Source organism: Oryzias melastigma, linkage group LG4 (genome assembly GCF_002922805.2).
Source record: "Oryzias melastigma strain HK-1 linkage group LG4, ASM292280v2, whole genome shotgun sequence".
Taxonomy (NCBI): Eukaryota; Metazoa; Chordata; class Actinopteri; order Beloniformes; family Adrianichthyidae; genus Oryzias; species Oryzias melastigma.
In genome coordinates this window covers 6578288-6578567 of record NC_050515.1, presented here as the reverse complement: position 1 = coordinate 6578567, position 280 = coordinate 6578288, and the positions used below count along the sequence as shown (strand labels likewise).

General features: G+C 33.2%; 1 protein-coding gene across 7 annotated transcripts in view; it reads right to left on the bottom strand.

Annotated features, from left to right (window-relative positions):
• cep350 (centrosomal protein 350) overlaps positions 1–280 on the bottom strand; it is a 52231-nt gene that overhangs the window by 47152 nt on the left and 4799 nt on the right. The window contains exon 6 of one of the 7 annotated variants that reach the window (XM_024278918.2): positions 209–278. The exons of the other annotated variants lie outside the window; for them this stretch is intronic. Coding sequence (XP_024134686.1) covers positions 209–278 — 70 coding nt within the window. The remainder of the gene's footprint in view (positions 1–208; positions 279–280) is intronic. 7 annotated transcript variants of the gene reach the window in all.

The window sequence follows — 280 nt, the reverse complement described above, 5'->3', positions numbered from 1 at the left end:
ACCTGATGGTTTAAATATGAACTGATTTCTTTGATTTTATTGTCTAAAACATGATAGTCTAAATTAAAAATAAGTAATATAGTAAGAAAATATAGTTAATGAAAACTATTTATACCTTTAAACAAGGTAATATAATTGTTAACATTTCGATGTGCATTTAGCGAGTCACTGAGAGCTTTTAGAGAGTGCTTGACTGTAACTGGAGTACCTATATGCAACCAGTGGCTCCTTAAACTCCACGCCGCTGGTCTTTCGCACATTGCTGTCTTGAGTGGCATTT